General features: G+C 49.8%; 1 protein-coding gene across 2 annotated transcripts in view; it reads right to left on the bottom strand.

Moving 5' to 3' along the window:
• The window catches only part of SYNJ2 (synaptojanin 2), a 117,541-nt gene that overhangs the window by 11,774 nt on the left and 85,324 nt on the right, over positions 1–20,443 (bottom strand). For both annotated transcript variants that reach the window (XM_025382885.1, XM_025382886.1), the window contains exons 13-23: positions 18,522–18,603; positions 17,582–17,722; positions 15,481–15,673; positions 12,857–13,015; positions 10,676–10,832; positions 9,174–9,291; positions 6,172–6,390; positions 5,989–6,067; positions 3,915–4,083; positions 3,339–3,512; positions 519–653 (exon numbers count right to left, since the gene is read on the bottom strand). In XM_025382885.1, the coding sequence (XP_025238670.1) occupies positions 519–653; positions 3,339–3,512; positions 3,915–4,083; positions 5,989–6,067; positions 6,172–6,390; positions 9,174–9,291; positions 10,676–10,832; positions 12,857–13,015; positions 15,481–15,673; positions 17,582–17,722; positions 18,522–18,603 (1,626 nt within the window). The remainder of the gene's footprint in view (positions 1–518; positions 654–3,338; positions 3,513–3,914; positions 4,084–5,988; positions 6,068–6,171; positions 6,391–9,173; positions 9,292–10,675; positions 10,833–12,856; positions 13,016–15,480; positions 15,674–17,581; positions 17,723–18,521; positions 18,604–20,443) is intronic.

Genomic DNA, 20,443 nt, shown 5'->3' on the forward strand with positions numbered 1-20,443 from the left:
CAAAGCATTGTTCGAGGAACCAGAAGAAAATGCTCCTAGACCCAGGCTAAGGGGGAGCTTGTTCTGAGCCCGGGGAACAGGAGGCCTGGGAGCGCAGAGGGGTGACTGGGTCACCTCCAGGCGGGGACCTGGGTTTACCAGATTCCTCATAAGCAGAGGGAGGACTGTGCAGTCGCTGAGGAGAGATGTCTGACTGCGAAGCTCACGTCCCTCCCACAGCTGCTGCCCCCATTCTGCATCCTCTAAAGCTGCCGAGGAGAGCAGCTTGAAGCAGAAGCACAGCTCCAGGGTGAAGAGCAGCTTTGCAAAGGAGCCATTTAATTTGCCATGAGAAACACAACCAGCCCTGACGTCAAACATGTACTGGATTTACAACAAAAAGGAGCCCGAGGAGGAGGAAGTCCTGTGGGGACCCGAAGGCGGGGGAGAAGTGGATTCTGAGCCATGTTTTCAGTGGCAGGGAATGCGCAGTTATTCCTGGCAGGCATCCAGGGAGCTGAAAGCAAGCAGAGTCTTACTTGGAGGGGGGGGTCTCTGCGGGGGGTGAGGTGGCCGAGGCCGGTTGGGGACCGACAGAGACCTGCTCGGAGAACGGTGGCGGAACTCCCCGACGGCTTCCAGCTCCTGCTTGAGCTCCACCAGGTCCGCGTCATCTGAAGGACATGGCGGGGTGTGAGTACAACGGTCTGTTCCACATGTGAGCGTGTCAGACACAGGTCTGAGCACAGGAGGCTGACTGTGCAGGGGGACCTGCTGCAGGACAGCTGAAGGCTCTGTCCAGAAATGGGCACCCCTGTCTGCCGGCAAGGGGCGGGGGTGGGGAGGACACCCAGTGCCTGCTTGGAACATGCAGTGAACCATGGACAATGTGTGTTTCTCAGACTTGAGACATTGAGCTATTTGAAAGCGTGTTTTCTTGTGAAATAACAAGACTTGCGCGGAGTGGAGGAGACAGTTGCAAACCACAGCCCCTGAAGAGTCACCTAACCACGGGAAGACATTTTCAATTCCTCACTCTAGAATACACCGGCTGAGGAAGCTGAGGGTGTTCTCCCTGCTCTGGCAGCAGAGCAGCCTGGCGTGCAATGGCCAGTGCCTAGGACCAGGAGTCTTGCTCACTCATCAAATCCCAAACCCTGTGGGCCCATGGCTGGCCACTCCCAAGGTTCTGCCATCTTGATCTGCCCTGCACGCACCTTCCAAGAGGCTGAGAGATCTTGAGAAGGCACAGCTCCTGCTTCATTACAGATCAAATCAGCAGCCCTAGGGCTCCCCTGAAGCATGGGCCTCTCCATTTTACTTTGACTCAGACACCCCACTCCTTGTATCCAGCAGCTCCACCCCATGTGTCCTGGAGACTGGAACTGGGGAAAGGCAGGATTTCTCCTACAAATGGGAATTACTGAACACCCCACAGCATCAAGGGAAGACCCTCTCAATGCCCACCAGGTAGCAAAGCCGCCCATGTGTCCCGGGTTGCTCTATTAGTTTCTTCATGTAAAGGACTATCTGTGCTCACACCTGCACTGGCTCCAGAGGCTGCCTGCGTGATGGTCACTCCTGAGAAAAAGGTCCTTCTTATGGGAAGAACACATCCCTCCAGCCACTTCAGTTCCAGGGCAGAAGCCCGTGGCAGGAGCAATGTAAAGAACCACCGCGATGCCTTGGCGAAGGCTGCTGCTTCGGTTTTGGGCAGAAGTCCCCAAACCTGGCTGTGTGTCCAAACCACCTGGAAAGCCTGGTGAAATGCCAGGCTTCCAGGGTCCCACCCCACTCCTGCCAAATCCAGATCTCTCTGGCAGGGCTCAAAAATCCATAAGTTTAAAAGCTCCTGATGGTTCGGTATAGGCAAGGTATTGATCAGTGTGGGGACCAGCGTACGGTCAAAGGGGCTTGGAGGTCTTCACACCTCTCCTGGCAAAGTACCCTCCCTGACCTGTGCCTTAATCCACTTTCAGCCCTGTTCTCTGCTCTCAGCCCCAGCTCAAGGGGCCCAATGCATGGCTAAGCTCCTGCACCTGCTGGTTAGAGCTGTCCTCCAACTCGGGGCTCAGTGACTGACAGCTAGAGGCATGCCTGGCGATGAATGGAACAGCATCAACATAGCTGACACTGAAATATGAACTACCCGACCTGCCAGCCATGTAACATTAGTGGGCTTTAAAAGCTACTCAGAACAGTTATTGGCCAGGTGCAGTGGCTCAGGCCTGTAATCCCAGCACTTTGGGAGGCTCAGGTAGGAGGGTCTCTTGAGCCCAGGAGTTTGAGACCAGCTTGGGCAACACAGTGACACCCCATCTCTACAAAAAATGCAAAAACATTATCTGGACGTGGTGGCGCATCCCTGAAGTCCCAGCCACTTGGGAGGCTGAGGTGAGAGGATCGCTTGAGCCTGGGAGGTGGAGGTTGCAGTGAGCTGAGATCGTATCACTGTGCTCCAGCCTGGGAGACAGAGTGAGACACTGTCTCAAAAAAAAAAAGGGAAAAGAAAAAAATTATATTGTTTAATTTAGGGGTGTGTGGTTCAATTAATGTGACCTTTCAGGGCCTCTCAAGTCTAAAATGATACAATTATGTGACCATATGACTGTTTAACAATATGATATTATATGTATGTGACCATACGCCAGCAACTCAGGACATAGATATGGAATATGTCTCTACTGGGATTGAATCAGAAGTTTTTTGTTGTTGTTGTTTTGAGAAGGAGTCTCACTTTGTCACCCAAGCTGGAGTGCAGTAGGGCGATCTTGGCTCATTGCAACCTCTGCCTCCCTAGTTCAAGTGATTCTCCTGCCTCAGCCTCCTGAGTAGCTGGGATTACAGGCATGCGCGCCACCATGCCCTGCTAATTTTTAAAAAATATTTTTAGTAGAGACAGGGTTTCATCTTGTTGGCCAGGCTGGTCTTGAACTCCTGATCTTAAGCGATCCGCCCATCTGGGCCTCCCAAAGTGCTGGGATTACAGGTGTGAGCCACTGCACCTGGCCGAATCAGAAGAATTTTGTTGGGGGCAGGAAATAATCACAAATATAAAACCAGTTCAGAACCGTGGACATTTGAATATCCAGAGGAAACAGGAATTATCTTGAATCTGGTGTGTTATAGTGGGTACAAGTTATTGTAAAAAAAAAATTAACTAGAGGAAATCAGGGTGTTGGAGCTGGCTACCTCTGCAGGGCTCAGTCCCTACCCCTCGCTTGGCCTGCCTGGTTTAGGTATCTCCTGGGACCTGCATACTTGATATCACATAGTGCCAGAGCGCCAAGAGAAAAAGAAAAATCTGTCCTGAGCTGACTCCGTGGCAGACGCTCCTGAGAAAAGAAGGGTCGGGCTACCTTTGTACGTTGGATGCTGCTTCTTTTTGGCGAGAGCAGGTGACTTGCTGGAAGGAGCCAGTGCTGTGGGGCCAGGGACATCAGAGAGGTCGTCTCCCCCAAGTTCACTGTCCGAGACTCCAGGCTGACTGAGTTCATCCACCAAGTAGTCTTCATCATCTTCAAGAATATCCCCTGGGAGAAGGAAATGAATCACAGTTTGGGTGAAAACAATGAGGGGGAAAGGCTCGGTCTTTCATCAGTGGGACTGGTTCAGCTCCTGTCAGGACACCTGCACCCTGCCACGCAGCCCAGGGCCAGGGCGCCAGCAGGGATGGTACCCCAGCTCCTTTGGTATGCCCACAGCCCTGACATCCTCAAAGCCAGTTTGTAGCCTAAGTTTAGACGCCTCCGGTCCCAGGTAGCATGGCATGCATCGTCCACACATACAAACATGGCTCATCACATGGGACAGATGGCTTGCCCTGCACGTGTCCTCTGTCACTTCTGCAAGGGAGGCTTTAGAAGGTGTCCTTAAAAGCTCAGGCCTGTTGCTTGAAGAATGGCTTGCCTGTCCTTCCCTGCAGGGTCACTAACCTTCTGATTCATAGTCCAAACTTGTGAAGTCAAAGTTTTCCTCCAGCAAACAGGAGTTGGCAGTGGGAGACACGGGCGCCATGCTGTCTCGTTTCCGAATGATCTCCTCTCGCAAACCTTTCAGCCAGTCCTTCGTCTTCGGTCTAATCTTCACTGCTCTGCCTTTCACCTGGGAGGGCAGAGCGGCCACCCAGGAATAAATAAAAATCATGACCACTCCTGCTGATCACACAATGCTTCTCACTAAAACCCACACACCCGCAATGAGGCCAATCTTCACGTTTGGCCGTGAAAAACCAAGGATCCAGACCTCAGGCAGGCTCAGCATAGCTCTCATACATCTGGCTGAAAAAAAATTGAACTGGGCCGGGTGCAGTGGCTCACACCTGTAATCCCAGCTTTCTGAGAGGCCGAAGCAGGTGGATCCCTTGAGGTCAGGAGTTTGAGACCAGCCTGACCAACATGGTGAAACCCTGCCCGTACTAAAAATACAAAAATTAGCTGGGCGTGGTGGTGGGTGCCTGTAGTCCCACCTACTTGGGAGGCTGAGGCAGGAGAATTGCTTGAACTCGAGAGGCGGAGGCTGTAGTGAGCTGAGATTGCACCTCTGCACTCCAGCCTGGGTGACAGAGCAAGATTCCATCTCAAAGAAAAAAAAAAGTTGAACCGTCATCTCCAGCTTCCCATTTGGTACAAATTTAAAGCCAAGACACTATAAAAATGGAAACTATCTATGAGCTGCATATTCCAAAATACATACTCTAAAGGCAAAGATTGGAACAGCCTCCCACGTGGCGGTGCGAGCATAGACAGATCAAGTAACTAGGCGAGAACTACACTCTGAAATGGCTAAGCTTCTGCCGCTGCTGGTAGAGCTGCCTTCTAACGCGAGACACAGTGACTGATGTTCTTCTTCCCCATTCTGTTTGTTTGGTTTTTTGAGACCGAGTCTCACTCTGTCACCCAGACTGGCGTGCAGTGGCACAATCTCGGCTCACTGCAACCTCTGCCTCCTGGGTTCAAGCGATTCTCCTGCCTCAGCCTCCTGAGTAGCTGGGACTAGAGGCACACACCACCATGCCTGGCTATTTTTTTTTTTTTTGAGACAGAGTCTTACACTGTCACCTGGGCTGGGTGCAATGGTGTGATCTCAGCTCACTGCAACCTCTGCCTCCTGGGTTCAAGTGATTCTCCTGCCTCAGCCTCCTGAGTAGCTGGGATTACAGGCACCTGCCACTATGCCTGGCTAATTTTTATATTTTTAGTAGAGACGGGGTTTCACTATGTTGGCCAGGCTGGTCTCGAACTCCTGACCTCATGATCTGCCCGCCTCGGCCTCCCAAAGTGCTGAGATTACAGGTGTAAGCCACTGTGCTGGGCTAAATTTTGTATTTTTACTAGAGACAGGATTTTGCCATGTTGGCCAGGCTGGTCTCGATCTCCTGACCTTGGGTGATCTGCCCACCTCGGCCTCACCAAGTGCTGGGATTATAAGCATAAGCCACCGTTCCCCCCCTTCCTCCCTATTTTGCAAGTAGCCAGAGCCAGACATGAGACATCTCAGAACCAGAGTGAAGAATCCAAACTCCCTCTCGCACATATGGTGTCTATACATAAAGACAGATTGGTGGCCAGGCATGAAAGCTCATGCCTGTAATCTCAACACGTTGGGAGGTCGAGGTGGGAGAATGACTGGAGCCCTGGAGGCTGAGGTTACAGTGAACCATGACTGTCCCATTGCACTCCAGCCAGGGCTACAGAGTGAGATCCTGTCTCTACAAAAAATTTAAAAGATTAGCTGGGCGTGGTGACATGTGCCTGTGGTCCCAGCTACTTGAGAGGCTGAGATGGGAGGATCGCATAAGCCTGGCAGTTCAAGGCTGTAGTGAGTTGTGATTGCATCACTGCACTCCAGCCTGAATGACAGTGCAAGACGTTGTCCCCGTCCCCCACCCCCCCAAAAAAAAAGTCACAGGTTGGGCACAGGTCAGGGCAAGAGGAGGGAGCAGACATGCCCACGTAAAAATAGGGATTGATCTGACCTCACTCCACAGTGTGGCCAAGTACAGCGTACCTTCATACCATCCACATCCAGGACACTGAGAGCCGAGTGACTATCTGCAAAAGTCACCAGCATCTGCCCTTGGTTGATCCTGGAATAAATGATATGCCAAGTCAGTGCCAAGAACGACCTGGCAGCTCTCACGGATCCTCACCGACATCCCCTGGAACCCACATCAACCAGGGGAGCAGTTACCTGACAAGAACAATTGTCCCATAATTCCCCAAGGTCTGCATGAGCTCAGCACGCAGGTCCTCAGGAAACTCGTTTTTCTCTTCTAAGGTCGGTGACTGAAGGTTTACTACAACAGTGGCATCCAGGGGGCCCTGGAAAGAGGATACTTCCTGGAAAACCCTCTCCCGAGCACCCACATCGACTTCCTGAACTTCCACCTCCACGATCGCCAGCACGGGTCTGTGTTAGACAGCAACAAAAGAGGGATGACAGTTAGCCTGGGATAGATGTCCACACCCCCGGCCTCCAGTCCCCAGCTGCTGTCCCCCAGGGCTCTCTGTAAACAATCAACGCCAACAACCTGCGAATGTGGCCACCGGCAGGTGGATTTGCAGGCTAGCTGCCCTGTCCTCATGTTTTAGTCTTCATCGTTCCTTAATCTTAGTATCACCTTGGCATTTTTATCTAAAGACGATTTGAGGGGAAAAATAAAGTGTGGTTCTCTGATAACATATCCCAGTACTTGGAAAATGACCAGCCATCAGCAAAGATTTTTGACGTGGTGATCCTCAGCATGGCCAAGGAGGTGGGGAAGCAGACATCTGCCCTCTGCCAGGGGTGCAGGCTTTTCAGAGGGCTACTTGGCACTTTACATAGAGTTCCAAAATTGTTCATCTCTTTTCATCTAGTAATCTCATTTCTTGGACCTTATTCTAAGGAAATGACCAGGGATTCAGACAAAGATTTAATGCATGAGGTTGATCATTTACAGCATTGTTGATGGGAGGGGAAAAAAAGGGAAATGCTCTATTTTTAAATTTTGAGTGAGAGTCTCCCTCTGTTGCCAGGTTGGAGTGCACTGGCGCGACCTCGGCTCACTGCAACCTCCACTTCCCAGGCTCAAGTGATTCTCCTGCCTCAGCCTCCCAAGTAGCTGGGATTACAGGCGCATGCCACCACGCCCGTCTTATTTTTGTATTTTTGGTAGAGATAGGGCTTTGCCATGTTGGCTAGGCTGGTCTCGAACTCCTGACCACAGGTGATCCGACTGCCTCGGCCTCCCAAAGTGCTGGGATTACAGGCATGAGCCACTGCACCAGGCAAAAATGCTCTTGTTTCTTAATGGGGAAACAGTTATGATACATTCATGCAGTACTCTATGCAATCATTAGGAATAATGTAAAAATCCATGATGTAAACAGGAAAACAGTCCAGCAGGAAATAATACAAATCCTTATAGTAATTCTGACATAGGGATGGGTATTACTCTATTTACAAATTTTCAGAAAATCCTTTCTTACAAAAATTACATAGCCTGATTGAAAATAGCTCAACTCTGGCCTGACTCCTGCCACTACTTTTTTTCTTTTACAGCACTTATGTTTGTTTATTGTCTGTTTGTCCTGTCCAGAAAATTCCATGACAACATGGTTTCATCTGTTTTGTTCACTGCTTTTCTCCAGGCCAGCAACAGGGCCTGGCATGTAAGGGCCCTCAAGAAATATTGGTTAAATTAAGGTTTCAAAATACATTGAGCTAGCAAACCTTGACGTCACACATCTGAAGATTCCTCAAGATTCACTTCTAGGTATGTATTTGCAACAACAGGTATCTAAAGAATTTAGAATTATCTAAAGAGTCGGCATGGTGGCTATAATCCCAGCACTTTGGGAGGCTGAGGCGGGCACATCACTGGAGGCCAGGAGTTGGAGACCAGCCTGGCTAACATGGCAAAACCGTTTCTACTAAAAATACAAAAATCAGCCGGGCATGGTGACGCACGCCTGTAATCCCAGCTACTTGGGAGGCTGAGACATGAAAATCACTTGAACCCTGGGGGTGGAGATTGCAATGAGCCAAGATTGTGCCACTGCACTCCAGCCTGGAGGACTCTGTCTCAAAAAAAAAAAAAAAAAAAAAAAAGGTTTTTTGGTTTACCGACTGTTCCCCACCTTCTTTTTCTTAATTTCTTTCCCTGTAAAAGTTGAAACTGACATGAGAGTTTAGGCAGCAGCCTTGGGAAAATCAAACTCTTCCCTCTTCACACCCTCAAATGCCATCCTCTCCTCTGTCTTTAAAGACGTTCTGCAGGGTGAGCCTTCCTCTGCAGCAATCCCAGTGCACAGGCACTGGTGCCCATGGTGCTCCCTCTGCTGCCCCCAACTCTATCCTCAATGCATGATGCACAGAGCATTTAAAAAGCCCTGCATCCTAAGGCCAGGTGTGGTGGTTCATGCCTGTAATCCCAGCAGTTTGAGAGGCCAAGGCGGGTGGATCACCTGAGGTCAGGGGTTCGGGACCAGCCTGGCCAACACGGTGAAACCCCGTCTCTACTAAAAATACAAAAATTAGGCAGGCATGGTGGTGTACGCCTGTAATCTCAGCTACTTGGGAGGCTGAGGCAGGAGAATTGCTTGAACCTGGGAAGCGGAAGCGGAGGTTGCAGTGAGCTAAGATTATACCACTGTACTCCAGCCTGGACAGTAGAGCAAGACTCTGTCTCAAAAAAAAAAAAAAAAGTAGTGCATCCCAGATTTGAAAACCCTATGGTGTTTATAATCATAAAATCCTGGAGAAAATATTCATCAGGAGGTGAATGGGTAAGTTGTAAGTTCCATGGACCTATTTAGTGGGATACTACACAGCAGTTACAAATGAATGAACCAGATCTATAACATCAACACGACTGTATCTCAAAAATAGTACAAAAAAGCAAGTTGCACAACGACATCATTTAAGAAAATATAAAAGCCACAAAATACGTAGGTTGCATCTTTGAAATTTTCATAAATGATGTCATTTATGATATGGAGCAATGACAAAATGCTAACATTTATTAATTCTTGGTGGTGGGTCCACAGATATTTGTTCTATCATTCTTTGTTCTTTGGTGTATTGTATGAACGCAAACGCACCCACACACGCACACACATCCCTATGGGGACAGCATGCATTTCCCTGTGGAGAGGGAGATGCTGCCTTCCCCAACACAGGAGAAAGCACCATGGAAGTGAGGACCTCACCTGTGATCAGACGCTTGTAGCTCCGCACGGCCGTAATACTGGAGGGCACCAGGAGACCACGTGTGTTTGACTTTGGTGTCAACATCTAAATCACTGTCCAGAAGGTTGAGTTCTCCAGCTACTCGCAGGGGTTCCATTCAAGAGATCCATATAGAATCGAGTCAATATCCAAGAATGCAATCGTGAAACTTCCACAATAGAGGTCTACGCCACGAACCACCCCATGTCCCAGACTCATCCTCCTTACTCCTCGACCTTGAAGCCAGGCTTTGGATGCTTTGGGGCCTTTGGTTAAAAACATTCTACACATATAATTATTGAAAACGGTCATGACCATGCCTGCAGTCCTCGCCAGCATGCCCGCTGTGGGCTCGACACACAGTGTTGCTGCCGGGTTTCCAGGAATCCCAGGAGGTTGGGAGCAATTGGTACAGTAAGTAAGAGCTGCAGGAGCTGAGAACACGTGGACTCATTCTGGGCCCTGCCTCTCAGAGTCCTGGGGCCACGCAGGTGTTCACAAACTCATCTGAAGGAAAATCTGTATTTTCTTTTTACAGATGCAATTTCCTGGCTATTCTCTACCAAAATGTGTAATTAGATTTTTTTTCTTTCTTTCTTTTTTTCTTTAAAATGTACTAGTTACAGATATTCGAACTTTAAATAAACTTCACTTCCTACCTGGGCATCAACAGTTGTTGAAAACATACTTGACAACTAATGATTTTTAAAAACTTAACTTATTTTTACTGTGTCTTACTCATGTCCAATTTGGAATTAGGGCTTTAAGCAGGTAAGAGCGCAGCTGAACAAAACAGGCTGGATAAAGAACATGAGGGGGAGCATGGGGGGCAGGCAGGGAGGCAACCTCATGCTCCCCTACTCTTTCCCCACCCAGAAAAAAGAGGTGGGGGTGCAGGGTGGGGGGAGCTGTGATGCAGGGGCAGGGGCAGGGAGAGCCAGGAGCAGATCTATTCACTGTCTCTAGAAAGAGGCCAGAGGAGGCCGGGTGCGGTGGCTCACACCTGTAATCCCAGCACTTTGGGAGGCCGAGACGGGCAGATCACCTGAGGTCGGGAGTTCAAGACCAGCCTGACCAACATGGAGAAACCCTGTCTCTACTAAAAATACAAAATTAGCTGTGGTGCATGCCTGTAATCCCAGCTACTCAGGAGGCTGAGGCAGGAGAATGGCTTGAACCCAGGAGGTGGAGGTTGTGGTGAGCCAAGATTGTGCCACTGCACTCCAACCTGGGCAACAAGAGTGAAACTCCATCTCAAAAAAAAAAAAAAAAAAAAAAAAAGAAAGAGGCCAGAAGAGGAGGCTCCCCGAAAGCACAACTTCCAAAGCTTAGGGGTTAAGGTCTGGGATGACTTTTGTGCCATCTGGGGTTATGAAGAAACTGATTTCTGTAGCAGCGCATGGGGCTGGGTAAATATGACTTTCCCTCCACCGCATTTCTTATTCACCCTCTGCCGGCTCTAGAATGGGCATGGCCCCCTCACCTGTTTTATCAAAGGGATGTTTCTTCCTCCACCACAGCACCCTGTCTGTCCAGGCGGGGGTGCGGCATTTGTCGCTTGTATCATAGGCAGCTGAACCGACATCATACTTGTAGGTGGGTCCAAAGTTAATGGCTCCTTCGTGAAAGTCCTTAAAAATCTATTGGGAGAAAAAGAAGTCATCAGGCCGCCTTAGTTTTAGATCCTGAATGTTATATACAAAAATGAAAACTAAAAAGGCAAGTCTCTATTTTTTTTTTTTAATTATACTTTAAGTTCTAGGGTACATGTGCACAACGTGCAGGTTTGTTACATATGTATACATGTGCCACGTTGGTGTGCTGCACCTATCAACTCGTCAGCACCGCAAGTCTCTATTCGTAAAAAGTAACACAAGCTCCATTACATTTGAAAATCTGTCTGAAACTGGACATATGTGTGTCTTTTAATTAGCAAAAAAGTGATCCTTAGCTCATCCCACTGAGGGACACACCACCCTTGTATCTTCCTACCCGCTCCAGTGTCTGATCTATCCACTGTCTGCTTGTTGCCTCCGAGGAGACAATGCAGTGTCCGAGGCAGGGGTCGGGGTGCTCATCTTTACGGTCCCATGCCTGGTGCGATGTCTAGCCCACAACCACCAAGACCTTCATCCACGTTTGTTGACTAAATGAGCTAAGTACACAGAGCACAGAGTGAAAGTCAGCTCTCCTCTCTCTCTCTCTCCTCGGAGTCTTGCTCTTTTGCTCAGGCTGGAGTGCAGTGGCACAATCACGGCTCCCTACAGCCTCAACCTCTGGGGCTCATATGATCCTCCTGCCTCAGCCTCCCAAGTAGCTGGGACCACAGGCGCTCACCGTCATGCTCGGCTAATTTTAGCTTTTGTAGAGACAAGGTCTCCCTGTTTCCCAGGCTGGTCTCAAACTCCAGGGCTTAGGAAATCCTTCCGCCTCAGTCTCTCAAAGTGCTGGGATTACAGTCGTGAGCCCCTATGCATGTCCTTCTTTTCTTTGTTTAGCTTTGGATTGGCCTTGCTTCCATGGGAAGCCCAAGGGACAGACACACCCTCATTCTCTCGGGGATCACTGAAAGGATGTGAGAATGTTGGTGGTAGGAAGACAGGAAAACCTGCTTTAGGAGGTTGGTGTGGTCACTTGTCTATGTGGCAACCCTTTAGCACTCCACACAATGGCAGGGGCTGAAGTGGGAAGACACAGTAAACCTCCAAGAACATCTAAATCTTGCTTCAGGAGAGACCTTATGTGCCCTGTCCTCACACTTTTTTTTTTTTTTTTTGAGACGGAGTTTTGCTCTTGTCGCCCAAGCTGGAGTGCAATGGCATGATCTCGGCTCACTGCAACTTCCACCTCCTGGGTTCAAGCGATTCTCCTGCCTCAGTCTCCTGAGTAGCTGGGATTACAGGCGCCTGCCACCATGCCCAGCTAATTTTTGGATTTTTAGTAGAGATGGGGTTTCACCATGTTGGCCAGGCTGGTCTCGAACTCTTGACATCAAGTGATCTGCACGCCTCGGCCTCCCAGTGCTGGGATTACAGGCATGAGCCACCGCACCTGGCCCTCACATATTTAACCAGCTTCTTTCTCCACAGGTAAATGGAATTTCATCTCAGCCCATCCTGCTAGGAAGAAACAGGCACTAAAATAACAGTATTAGAAGGAGGAGAAGGTTGGCCAGGCATGGTGGCTCATGCCTGTAATCCCAGCACTTTGGGAGGCCGAGGTGCACGGATCACCTGAGGCCAGGAGTTAGAGAGCAGCCTGGCCAACATGGTGAAACCCCATCTCTACTAAAAATACAAAAATTAGCCAGGTGTGTGCACCCCTGTAATCCCAGCTACTCGGGAGGCTGAGGCATGAGAATCACTTGAACCTGGGAGGCAGAGGTTGCAGTGAGCCAAGATAGTGCCACTGCACTCCAGCCTGGATGACAGAAAAAGACTCTGCCTCACAAGAAAAAAAAAAAAAAAAAAAAAAAAAGAGGGACAGGACGTGTGTATGAACAGCCACTCCTGTACTATAACCTCACGAGTCCACCTGTTTTCTACATGTTGGAAACAGTGAAATCCACTCACAGAACTGAATTTGCTGCACCAGCCTCTACATCTCATAGATATCATTCCATCTTGGAGCAGCTGCTAAAAATTATGTTTAAAGCACAACTTACTTTTCCACTTGATTTCTGTAGTTGTAGTTGATCAAATTCCAGAAGTTTCTTCCAGTCTTGGCGTTTAACAAAATAGAACACTTCTTCATAAGTAAGATCAATGCGGTAGTTGAAATCGCCGCACCAAAATACATAATCGTGAGAAAAAACATTTCTCCCCTAAGTTGAAAAGAAAATAATAATCATTCAGCCCATCTTGCAAGGAAGGTGGGAGAGGGGAGAAAAACAAGCTCACGGGGACAAGCAGGAGTATTTTTCTTAAAATGTTACTTAAAAAAGAGAAAGTTTTCTACTAGAGCATCTCATTTTTCACTCATCCCATACAACTATGGAGGCATTTTGACACAGCTTAATTTTAAATAGTAGTGTTTCTGAGTGGTTAGAAGGAAGCTCCTACCCTAAACAGAGGAGAGCAACATGGCCAGCATTTCCTCCACGGATCCCGTCCAGAAGACCAGATGCACCCTTGCTTTGGAATGTCTGCTCCTAGGAAGCAGCACCCAGCATTCAGCGTTAGGAGAATGAGGTTTCGAAAGAGCAGCATACACGCTCAGGATGTGCACCTTCATATAACTTCCTGAGCTTTTTCAGGTGACCCTTCTCCATCTCTCGCTCCTCCTTCCCATCCTGCCCAGTCCTAGGAACCCACGGCCCCAGCTCAGCCCCGGAGAGCTCCCGGGGTCCTTGCCTTTCCTGTCTCTTCCCCAGGAATCACAACGACAGCAGCTGCTGCGGATCAACTATCCGCAAGGGCTGGGCTCTGTTCCAGGTGCACAAAGCAGATACCACCAGATCTCTCTTCGATTAAAAAAAACAAACAACAAAAGTTCAGAGACAAAGGCACTTGCTGAAGGTTACACAGCGAGTGCATGATACAGATGGGATTTCAGCTCCCATCTGCCTAGCTCCCAAATCAGTTTCTCTTCTCCTATAATATGAGGCATTTCCACTCCCCCCATGACAATAATCTGGACAGAAGATTAAACGGGTCCCAACCAAATAAAATGAGTGTCTAGACAACACTGCTAAACAGAACTTTCTGCAGCACCGGAATGCTCTCTGTACTGTCTGATGCGGGAGCCACTGGCTACATGGATACTGATCATTTTCAATGTGGCCAGTGAAAGCAAGGAATTTAAAATGTTATTTAATTTTAATTAATCTAAATTTAAATAGCTACTTATGGTTCTCAAAAACAAAAACAAAAAAGAAGTGTAGACTGTTAATAGGTCCCTCAATATTTTTATTGTAGAAAAGAACTACATTATAAATCCTTTACTTATTATGCATCCCAAGCTTACTATGTCAAAGTAGCACTTTTTTTTTTTTTTTTTTAGATGGAGTCTTGCTCTGTCACCCAGGCTGGAGTGCAGTGGTGCGATCTCAGCTCATTGCAACCTCTGCCTTCTGGGTTCAAGCAATTCTTCTGTTTCAGCCTCCCGAGTAGCTGGGATTACAGGTGCACGCCACCGCACCTAGCTAATTTTGTTTTTTGTATTTTCAGTAGAGATGGGGTTTCACCATGTTGGCCAGGCTGGTCTTGAACTTCTGACCTTAGGTGATCCGCCCACCTCAGCCTCCCAAAGTGCTGGGATTACAGGTGTGAGCCACTGCGCCTGGCCCCAAAATAGCACTTTTTAAGTGACAAGGGTTAGACTTCTTTTTTCTTTTTTTTCCCTAAACTACATTACACACAATTGAAAACTTCTCAAGTCATTTGTTTCTTTTTTAACATAAGAAATAACTCCAACAAGAACTGTGGCACTTGTTATTGAAAACTAAAGAAATTTTGCCTTGAGTGCTCATGCAGCCCAGTAAAATGGGATGTCAGTTTTAAAGACCTCTTCTCACAGGGAAGAGCTCCGTGACCCAGCCCGCCACCTCTCAGACAGTGGAATATTTTGCGGCAAGAACAGCTGAAGTCTATCCTCACTTCGGGGAATAGGTGGGCCTCATGTGTGTCACACGCTGAAGCTGTGCCGGGTAGCATCTTTGCACAGGAGGGAGAACGTTAATGTCTAGATTTGAAAAGAAAATCCTCCAGTTTCAGGATGAAACCCTCTGGACCGCCACGAGAGGGCAGTGTGTGGTTCACTATTGCAGCTTCGAGGACAGGGAGGATCCGGGCTCCTTGCTCAAGAACCGTGTTCCCGGTCAAAAAGGGTCCACTGGTCAAAAGGGTGTTCTTATCTGAGCCACCACAGAAAGTACACGTGAGGACTGTGAATCTCAGGAAGGTGGAGTCTCAGGCTGTGTGGATTCAAATGTTCTTCACCACTTGGACAGGACAGACCATGGACCTGGTTTTCTTCCCTAAACCATCACTTGAATTAGAAAATCAGAAAACGTACACACAAAATCCAGCGGCCATGCAGACACTCAGGAAATGCACAGCAACGGGAGGGGAGGGATGCTGCAGAGCCGGCCCCCTCCAGGCACACGGCTAACCCTGCCCCAGGTCAATTCCATGGGGTGACACAGCCTTCTCCCCCTCCCCCAGCGCTGAGGCCTCTAAGCAGGGGCCCTCCCTGTGGTTGTGTTCCCAATGCCTGGCTCCTATCAACAGTCACGTTTGGGACTGAGCTGAGCAGGGAGGTGCTGGCCGCCCCCACGGCACCGCTCACCATTGGGAAGCAGAGTTTCTGGGTGATCTCCTTGTAGTCTTCATTCCGCTCCTTCACCTGGGACTGTCCGGCTGTCAGGTGGCTACATATGAAGCAGAAGCTGGTGCTGTGGAACTGGAAGCGGATGCCGACGGCGCCCTTGTTCCCCGCCTTGCCCCCCATGCCCGTCTTCACTGTGTCGATGGCCACGTCCCTGGAACAGAAGGATGTGTGCATGCTGTCGGGTCCTGAAGGAGAAACATGACCCTGCTTTGTCACAGAGAAGGGCCCAGCAGCAGCTCAGGACCTGCCGCTCTGAGTGCTCCAAAATCATCAGCTCAGAGTCTGTCCAATTCAACGAAGCGGCCACTTTGGCCATCACTGACTCCCGGTCAGGAAGCCGCCTCCCTCCTGCTGCCCACTGCTGCCTGCACACCTCCTCCACGCCCCAACTGGCAAGCGCTCATTGCTCACCTGAGCACCCCATGAAGCCGAAGACAGGGCAATCCCTGCATCTCCCCAGCTTCTCACTGCCACCAGGAGCAGCACGAACATCACCACCCACCAGCCCACCCCACTCCCTTGTGGCTGTCATGCCATGCATGGGAGGTGTCATCTGGGCAATCAACTTTTTAATTATTATTATTATTACTTTGAGACAGAGTCTCGCTCTGTCACCCTGGCTGGAGTGCAGTGGCGTGATCTTGGCTCACTGCAATGGTGGCCTCCCAGGTTCAAGTGATTCTCCCGCCTCAGCCTTCCAAGTAGCTGGGATTACAGGCACCCACCATCATGCCCGGCTAATTTTTGTACTTTTACTAGAGACGGGGTTTCACCATGTTGGCCAGGCTGGTCTTGAACTCCTGACCTCAAGTGATCTGCCTGCCTTGGCCTCCCAAAATGCTGGGATGACAGGCATGAACCACCACGCCCAGCAATGAATGCATTTTAAGAGCTAGGAAACCGGCAGCTGTTTATGCTGGGCTGGGTAGGTGGTCTCAAATGGACTTTTATGCAATGCCAGAGCCTGCTCGCATTAAAATGCCAACTCATAATGCATACAAGTCCACAGAAACATGGGCTACAAGCACATTTGTTAACATTTCCACAGCCGTGCCACAGACTGAGGCCTGCTGGTGCATCTGCTCGCTGGTAGACAAGGCTGGGGGGATGACTGATGGAAGGGGTGGAGGCGGAAGCAGCTCAGGGCTAAAGGCGCGTGAAGCCGAGGACACCGAGCCTGGGAAACCTCGTGCTTCTCAGTTCTGAGCCCTTTCTCTCACCCTCACCCTGCCCTTGCCTTTAACTCTTACTAACCTTCACCTGCTAACCTGGGATACTGCCAAGCTGGCAAAATAACACAAGCAGAGGGACAGGGACCTAAACATCTTCTGAAAGTCAGAGAAGAGGATTACGGGCAGCACTGTCTTAGTCTCCAGGTGCAGCAGGGGTGCACCTGTGGTGCTCTAGACAGGCACAGGCCCTTCCCGGGACCCAGGGGCTCAGTGGGGAGGTCAGTTCAACGCTTGCTGCCAGCCTGCCGAAAGGCTGGTGGAAATTCGAAAGCCACAAGTAGGCCCAGGTGGAGAAAAGATGAGTTCCTCCAGCATCCAAACACCCACACCCACACCCCACGAGGAATGCAGCCCCTAGGCTCGCCCCCTTTCCGACGCTCACAAAGCATGCACCTTGGAGAAACGACAAGGAGGCCCCAGTTGTAAAGGCCCATTCTACTTAGAATTCTTTTAAAAAGAGACAAAAGAGTTGGCATTTCCCAGTGAGTTACTCAGCTCTTGGTCAGAGGTTTCCTGTCTGTAAGATTCCAACAAGGAACCCCTTTCCTTGCACAGAATTGAGCTTGGGCGATGACAATCATGTAACACTCTTTCTAAGAGTTCAGCTTCCTGAGTTGGACGTTTCCCATGGTGGCTTTTTAATTGCCGGACAATATTCTATTCAGCCCAGTTTTTCCTAGGGGGTTTTTGCTACATTTATCTAAAATAATGGTAAGTCCCGATTCCTGTTACAGAAGGGGATGGGGGAGGAGGAGGAAGTCAAAGAACAAAACACAAAGACTAACAACCCCTTGTTCCCCAGATGTGTGTAAACGGAATGTTCTTACCTGATGAACGGGACATGGTATGGACGTACAAAGATATAAAGACAGACGCCCACCAGCTGTGCCGAAGTCAAGAGAATGTATCTATGAGAGCGTGAGATGGCTTTCTGAAGCTGCTCACCCCACATCTTCTTGTTGGTAGTACTGGAAGAGAAAAGGAAATGATGCTGTTTACAGATGGCTGGAAGCACATCTATCTCCCACTACCAAATGCTCCAGCCCAGGCCTGTTCTCTTTGCAGAACTGATTTCACACTGCCTGCACCCCAATATGAGTGTCATGCTTTCCTTCTTCTAGTGGAGGATCTGGGTATTTTTGGCTATGTCTCACACATCACAGCAGCCCTTCCTTGACCTCTGAAACCCAACCCAGGACCTTACAGCAGCCCCACAGAGTCAGTCTTATGTATTTGTTCAGAAAATTCCTTAAAATAAAGCCAGGCCAGTTTAGCAGGGGGTGGGGGAATGTCCAGTTGACTTCGTATTAAACACAAATCCAGTGGTTTTGATTTTTTCCTTTGCTCTGGTATGCAGGAGGAAAGTACCTCTTCCCGGCACTTGCGCTTTCTCACCTCTCCCTAGGAAACATGAGTCAACCACTCTCCCAGTTCTAGCCCTGCCCTTCCCTTGCATCCCAGGTCCACACATGCCAGCTCCCTCTGGCAGCGTAAATCAGCCTCAACAAGTGGCCAAGGCTAGAGCACGGCAGAGAAAACACAGCAATCATCAGCCCTTCCTTTTACTTCCTAAGTAGCAGGGAAAGAACGGGGCGGTGCATGTGTGAGCGTGGAGAAGGAGCCAGGTGACAGATCCCCACACAGCCAGAGCCACCGCTTAGCTGGCTCAGAAGCAGGCTGGCTCCAGGAGAGCCTCAGAGGCTCTGCTCCCAGCCAGGCACCTGACTCAGGAAGTCCCTGCCCGGCCCCACACACCTGGCCCCTTACCTGGCATTGACAATATTCCCTGCGCTCAATTCCACCATCTCTTCAAACCCCACAGCAAATATGTCAGCTGGGCTGCTGTCATCTGGGGAGCAAGGCAAGAGATGACAGAAGTCAGGACCACCAAGTCCTACATTACGAGTTCATGGGGTTCCCCAGTCCCCTCTCCCAAGCCATGCTGTCCACTGCCTGAGTCCAACTCCAGGTGGCTATCATTGCTGCTGGGAACTGCCCCAGTGGAATCTGCTTCAGAAATGCCTGGCTTCAATGTAGCACAGTGAGCCCAGAGGGGCCCTCCATCCATTCTGTTCTCTTTGAACAGGGGAGAGGTCAGAGTTTAATATAACCCTGTAGCCACTGACTGAATCTCTCCAGTCACGACCTCTGACACCCAGTCTCCTGAGCCCCCAAGCCCAGCCATGGCTGCTGCAGAAAGGGAGATGCCTGCCTGCCTCCCCAGGGTCCAGCCAGGAGGACGTGGCCTCTGTCAGTGAGCGGCCAGGCAGGCTGTCCACTGCCTTCTCTGTTAGCCATAGTGGGCAACCTGGAACCTCTAGTTTCCCTGACTTAAAGCTTTTTCTTAAAAAAAAAAAAAAAAAAAGGCCGGGCGCGGTGGCTCAAGCCTGTAATGCCAGCACTTTGGGAGGCCGAGACAGGCGGATCACAAGGTCAGGAGAGCAAGACCATCCTGGCTAACACGGTGAAACCCCGTCTCTACTAAAAATACAAAAAACTAGCCGGGCGAGGTGGCGGGCGCCTGTAGTCCCAGCTACTCGGGAGGCTGAGGCAGGAGAATGGCATAAACCCAGGAGGCAGAGCTTGCAGTGAGCAGAGATTCGGCCACTGCACTCCAGCCTGGGCGACTGAGCGAGACTCCATCTCAAAAAAAAAAAAAAAAGAAAAACCAATCTCTGTCCCTCTGTCTAGTCTGCTTGGCAACAGTAACCACAGCACTTTCCTTTCCTTTCCTTCTCTGGAAGCTGGTGCATCTCTAGTGGGACTGCTGGGGAGCCTTCTAGTGTCTTCCCCAAAAAGATCCCCTGCCAAACACCGGCCAGCTTGCTAACAACACGCACACTTTCCTGCAGGGAAAAGAGGAGGAGTCACTTCAGTGGGGAGAGGAGGGTCGGCTCTTGAGCCATGGCGGTGCTAAGCACCCTCTGCGTTGATGGGCCTGCTCCAGAACGTATCCTGAATGGCTTCTGGAGGCACAAGCAGCAACTCAGGCTACCACCGACACAGAGAGCCCCAGTGGCTCTGAATGGTGGACTCTGCCACCTGCCCTCTGAGGCAGAAAGGAGGGCACAGATGGCGTGTGCAGAAGAAGGGACAGGGCTCTGGGCACCACCTAGACAGCTGTGGGGCATGAATGTACACATGGGCCACCACATGTCAGCTAGACCACAGGTCACTCACCAACAGGCAAAAACCTGAAACACCAGTGTCTTCGTGAGTCCAAGGAAGCAAAAAAAAAAAAAAGGCAAGGCCCCTGAGTCAACGCTGACTGTACAAGAATCACTTATTCTTCAGATCCTAAGTTCTGGGGCCATTCAATAGCGTATCTTACAAGATAAAAGGTGAGGTGTCAACATTTGGAATTATTTTATTCCTAAATAGCACATGGATTATTTTGTGACTACTTAAAGCAGATGAATAGAGTTGGTTTGGGGAGAGGCAGGGATGAGCCGTTCTTGGTCAATATCAACACTAAAGGCAGGGCCAGGCGCAGTGGCGCACACCTGTAATCCCAGCACTTTGGGAGGCTGTGGCAGAGGGATCATCTGAGGTCAGGAGTTCGAGACCAGCTTGGCCAACATGGCAAAACCCCGTCTCTACTAAAAATACAAAAATTAGAAGGGCATGGTGGTGGGCGCCTGTAATCCCAGCTACTCAGGAGGCTGAGGCAGGAGAATTGCTTGAATCTG

This window comes from Theropithecus gelada, chromosome 4, assembly GCF_003255815.1.
Source record: "Theropithecus gelada isolate Dixy chromosome 4, Tgel_1.0, whole genome shotgun sequence".
In the NCBI taxonomy this organism is placed as follows: domain Eukaryota; kingdom Metazoa; phylum Chordata; class Mammalia; order Primates; family Cercopithecidae; genus Theropithecus; species Theropithecus gelada.